The sequence below is a fragment of the Hylobates moloch genome, unplaced genomic scaffold (genome assembly GCF_009828535.3).
Source record: "Hylobates moloch isolate HMO894 unplaced genomic scaffold, HMol_V3 SCAFFOLD_18, whole genome shotgun sequence".
NCBI classification, from domain to species: Eukaryota; Metazoa; Chordata; class Mammalia; order Primates; family Hylobatidae; genus Hylobates; species Hylobates moloch.
In genome coordinates, this window is record NW_026652293.1 from 35737873 (window position 1) to 35743872 (window position 6000).

Here is a 6000-nt window from a genome sequence, read left to right on the forward strand (position 1 = left end):
TTTAACCAACTCAACAATATTATCAGTCATTTGATATTTTATATATTTAACAAAAATAAGGTGTGTTTTTCTATTTCAAAGCAAATTTAGAAGACTACAAGGAATGTACTTAAAAGTAAAATAGTTCCCTCATTATATTTTTATGGGATACAAGATAATTTGGGAATTATTTATTAGTTTGTTCACATAATGAATCCTAATTTTATTATCAATGTAAAAATGATTATGTATGTTAAAATCATAGCCATAAGACATCTATTTCATACAGGTATCAAAGAATTAAAACACATTGTTCAATACATTAAAAAAATAGCTAATGCTTACCTATTTGTTGAAAAACTAAAGAATTTACTGTTGAAACAAATGTCTTTCCTTCAATGTTGTCTGCACATAAGGAGCAGTTTCTATCTTGCTCACTCCGAAAGCAACAGTGGAAAGTTGTTTTGGATAAGTTAGAAAAGTGAGTACCACTTGAATTAAACTTAGGTTCAACAGCTGTCTCATAATGTCCATTCGAATTTGAAGTATTCTTTGAAAGTCCAGCAGGCAAAAGGAAGTAGTCATAGGTTGAATTTGGTGGCATGCAAGACAACTTAAATCTCCAAGGAGTAATTGGATATGACAAGTTAAATGCAGTTATCACATAAATAAATTCTGTTAGGATATTAAAAAGACACATAGAAAAAAGTAATCATTTTTGACTAAGACATGAATAGAAACTATCCGAGATTAAACCATGTAGTGCTCAATAATTATTTAACTTTCTAAGTCCTCAGTGAGTGCCTAATGAATAACTTCGTGCTTCCATTGTACAATGTGTTGTATTCAAGAGGATGCATTCATTTGTAGAAATTACTCCACTTTCTGACATCTCTTTTCTTTTTGAAAACTCACACTTCATGTTTTCTCTTTAAGCTGACATTTTATATTTATGTTTAATAAAAGGAAACAAACACTGAATATTTTATTTTTCCTTTCTAAAGCATATTATTCTAGCTTCCATTATAAATGATAAATATAATATCCAGTATAAATGATAAATAAATATCTGGATGTGCAATTATATAAACAAACATTAAAGTGCTATTTTAATATGTATTTAAGAGAGTAACACCAAAATATTAACACTGCTTTCGCTGAGCACTTTTAGAAAGAACTTGTCTTCAACATGATGACAGCTTGATGATCTCCTGAATTTTCCCATGATCCTCCAAATACAAAACATCATCATATAAGACATGCCCTTAGCACATTACACAAAAAATGATGCAAAAGAATCGACTTCTTATGGGAAATGCCCACTGCTGATTAAGTTATCACTTTTTAAACATAAAAATTAAGAACAATTATATAATCCAGTACCTAAAAATCTGCAAAAATTAAACTTTTTTTTTTTTTTTTTAAGATGGAGTTTCACTCTTGTTGCTCAAGCTGGAGTGCAGTGGCATGATGTCGACTCACTGCAACCTCCACTTCCCGGGTTCAAGTGATTCTCCTGCCTCAGCCTCCTGAGTAGCTGGGATTACAGGCGCCTGCCACCACACCTGGTTAATTTTTGTACTTTTAGTAGAGATGGGGTTTTGCCATGTTGGCCAGGCTGGTCTCGAACTCCTAACCTCAGGTGATCCACCCGCCTTGGCCTCCCAAAGTGCTGGGATTACAGGCATGAGCCACTGCGCCCAGCCAAACTTATTTTTAAATATTTGTTTGAAAATAAAATAATTCTCCATAATTTTTTTTTTCAATAAGTTACCCAAATGATCCAACAGTTGTGTTGGCTTATATAGACACTAATGCAGAATAGGAATTCTGAGAATCTTGTATGGATTTGTATGAAATGAGAATTTTGAAGAGTTATGGCAAATGTAATAATGTAAGGAAATAGAAGTAATCATGATGTTCATCAGTAGGTGAATGGGTAAATTGTGGTACATCCAGACAATTAAATATTATTCAGGGCTAAAAAGAAATGAGACATCAAGTCACGAAAAGACACGGAAGTTCCAGCACTCTTCCAGAACTATGCATCCAACAAAGGACTAATATCAGGAATTTAGAAGGAACTCAAACAACTCAACAAGACAAGAACAAATAATCCCATTAAAAAGAAGGCAAAAGAAATGAACAGACATTTCTCAAAAGAAGGCATACAAGCAGCCAATGAACATGAAAAAAATGCCCATATCAATAATCATCAGAAAAATGCAAATTAAAACTACAATCAGATACCGTCTTATACCAGTAAGAATGGCCATTATTAAAAAGTCAAAAATAATAGATGTTGGTGAGGATGCAGAGAAAAGGAAATGTTTATTCACTGTTGGTGGCAATGTAAATTAGTACAACCTCTGTGGAAAACGATGTGTAGATTTCTCAAAGAACTAAAAGTAGAACTATCATTCAATGCAGCAATCCCACTACTAAGTATCTACTCAAAGGAAAAGAAATCATTATAACAAAAAAACACCTGTGCTCATATGTTTGTCAAAGCACTATTCACAATAGCAAAGTCATGGAATCAACCTAAGTGTCCCTCAATGAATGACTGCATTAAAAAAATGTGGCATATTCACACACATGCACACGCGCACACACACACACACACACACACACACACACCATGGAATATTATTTAGCCATAAAAAAGAATAAAATCATGTACTTTGCAACAACATGGATGGAGCTAAAGGCCATTATCCTAAGCGAAATAATTCAGAAACAGAAAATCCAATACCACATGTTCTCACTTATAAGTAATATTGTGCACAGTGTTCACTATTCAGGTGATGTACACACTACAAAACATATCCTTGTAACAAAACCATACTTGTAACCTCTGAATCTAAAAATACAAAAATTTAAAGAGGAAAAAAAAGACATGGGGGAAACATAAATGCATATTACTAAGTGAAAGAAACCAATATGAAAAGACTACATACTATGTTATTCCAACTATATGACATTACAACATTCTGTAAAAGGCACAACTATGGAAATAGTAAAAAGATTGGCGGTTCCCAGGAGTTAGGTAAGAAGGAGGGAGGAATAGGAAGGCCACAAAGATGGGTAGGGCAGTGAAATTCTTCTGTATGACTCTACAGCTGCAGATAAAGGTCACCATACATACATCTGTCAACATTCATACAATATACAACACCAAGAGTGAACCATAATGTAAACTATGGACTTTGAGTGACAATGATATGTCAATATGCGTTCATCAATTGCGACAAATGTACCACTCTGAGTGGGGATAGTTGATAATGAGGGGTTATAAATGTGTGGGGCAGGGAGTCTATGGAAAATCTCTGTACCTTCCTCTCAATTTTGCTGTGAACCTAAAACTGCTCTAAAAATTAAAGGCTTTTCAAAAATGTAAGAAAATAAAATTTTTAATCAATTCACAAATGTATTTTTTCATTACAAAAGCAATTATCAGTGAAAATATTCAAACGATACATAGGTAATGACTGTTAATAGTTTGGTTTCTAAAGATTTCTATAAATATAAACTAATATAAATATGTATAGATGCAAAAATTGAGGCCAAAGTGATTAATGTGACAAATGTGACTATGGCCATACTGATAACAATTAGGTATCACAACATTACCAAAAGTAAATCCATATTACAATTGTGTTCCGTTGGACTTCACTCCTCCTAACTTATGTTTCTAAAATCAGAACACCTCAAAGAAAATAAAATAGTTTTTTGAGGGAGGAGGTTTACAAAACCAAGAATATGTAATATTACTAATTTACAGCATTATCTATTCTAGGTCTACATAGAGGATTCAATTGCTTGAAATGAATTAGCCTAAAATCCTCACAGAAGTATTTAAATGTAAAATGTAATGATGAACTTTAAAAACATAGCAACTATTGATGCAGTTAAATTAAAAGATGAGTCTATTTCATCCACATGCAACTTTGCAAATGATATTTCTTTCCCTCCAAATGAATCCTAAACTCTAAAGACGGTCTACAATTTTCATCTGAAGGCATATCTTATTAGGTAACAATATCCCAGGAATTCTCTTGATTCACAAACTTGATCAAACCACAAACCTTCCAGAAAGTCAATGTAAAACACTAGAGTCTAACAAAAATTAATAGAGAATTATAAAAGAGAATGAATAGTTCCCTTAAATATATCTAATAAAATTAGAGAATATAAAAAGAGAATGAGTTATTTCTCTTTGATAGTCTCTTGTGGCATAATTTTTTGGAAATCTGTAACAGTGGAGCTATCCAGGTTATTTTCTGGAAGTATACAGATGGCTGCAATGAAAGAGAAGTATGTACAACAAGGAAGACCTGCAGGGAAGCTTAGAAGAGCCCCTTTAGATTGGGGTAGTTGAGGAGATGCTCAGAACCAGTTGACACACAGGTAACAGCTGCCAGATAAAGTTGCCACAACATACGTTTTGTTAAAGAAAGCTAGATAAACAATTGCCAAATCACGTAAGTTTTGTTAAAGATACTCTAACTTTAATTTCAAAAACTTGGAACACAATCTAACTTAGATGATTTGATTTAAGAAAATCAGAATGTCACCAGAATGTGGTAAGAAACACGTGAGAACGGTATGCTCAAAAGTTATTGGCAATGTATCGGCTGGGCACGGTGGCTCACGCCTGTAATCCCAGCACTTTGGGAGGCCTAGGCGGGCAGATCATGAGGTCAAGAGATTGAGACCATCTGGCCAACATGATGAAACCCCGTCTCTACTAAAAATACAAAAATTATCTGGGCATGGTGGTGTGTGCCTGTAGTCCCAGCTACTCGAGAGGCTGAGGCAGGAGAATCGCTTGAACCCAGGAGGCAGAGGTTGCAGTGAGCTGAGATCATGCCACTGCATTCCAGTCTGGCGGCAGAGCAAGACTGCATCTCAAAAAAAAAAAAAAAAAAGAATTAATCTACAGAAATATTTTTCTAAATATACAAAGACACATGAAGTTTCAATGCAGTATTATTTGTTACAGAAAAAGAAATGTCTATCAATCAGGAATTGGTCAAATAGACTAATAATTTTATATATATTCATACAGTGCATTGTCATGCAACCATTAAACTAATAAGTATCCCAGTAAATACTGATAAAGATAAAAAGCCATCATGATAAATTGGAAACCTGTTAAATGGAAAAATAAACATCTAGAACAACACGTATAGACCAGTGCTATTTTTGCAGCCATAGATATGAGTGTGTCTGTATACGTGTGTGTGTGTGAGTCTGTGTGTGTGTGTGTGTGTGTGTGTGTGTGTGTGAATTCTGAAAGGATACACCATCAGGTTGTCTTTAGGAGGTTGGGAAGGGTTTTCATTTTCACACTTATACACTTATACTATGGTTTGCATTTTAAATCATAAGCATGTATGAGAATTCCTAACTAGAAATAGGAAATTCTGTCAGTTAATAAATAAAACAGCATCTCTAAAGGCAAAATCTCTACTGCATTTAAGGGCATTAAAACAGCAAATGAGCAAATAACTCACCCCAATGGAACAAAACCACACAGAATTTTTGACAAATCATCTTACTTCAGAGAAGTACACCTGGAAAAGAGTAAATCTAAAATTAAAACACATACACAAACAAAAACACATATATATATAAGTTGTCTGTGGAAAACATAAAAGGAAGGGGATTATAGATAAGGCTCAAATTTTAATAATGTGATACTCTAGATCAATATCTGACAAATATCTCACATAAAATTATGCTATAGATTTATTCCTTTACGCATCCTATCTTACATCATTAAAAATACAAGCCGAAAAAATTTAAACTGAATGTTCCTTTATGCCATAACAAACCAGGACAGGTATCACAGGATAAGACTGAAATTTTAACTAAATGCAAGTGCTCACAATGTTGATTAAATATGTAACAGCTAACTTAACATCATTAATATCACCGTCTTCAATTTTTTTCATGCTCAGGTCTTAAAATTTCCCTGTTTTCTAAAGTCTTTATCTTTACTATGATATTGTAAGG

General features: G+C 33.4%; 1 protein-coding gene across 1 annotated transcript in view; it reads right to left on the bottom strand.

Annotated features, from left to right (window-relative positions):
• The window catches only part of LEPR (leptin receptor), a 97216-nt gene extending 91678 nt beyond the window's left edge, over positions 1 to 5538 (bottom strand). Inside the window, exons 1-2 of the mRNA XM_032136369.2 lie at positions 5499 to 5538; positions 325 to 654 (exon numbers count right to left, since the gene is read on the bottom strand). Coding sequence (XP_031992260.1) covers positions 325 to 654; positions 5499 to 5538 — 370 coding nt within the window. The remainder of the gene's footprint in view (positions 1 to 324; positions 655 to 5498) is intronic.
• Between the last annotated feature and the right edge of the window lie 462 nt (positions 5539 to 6000).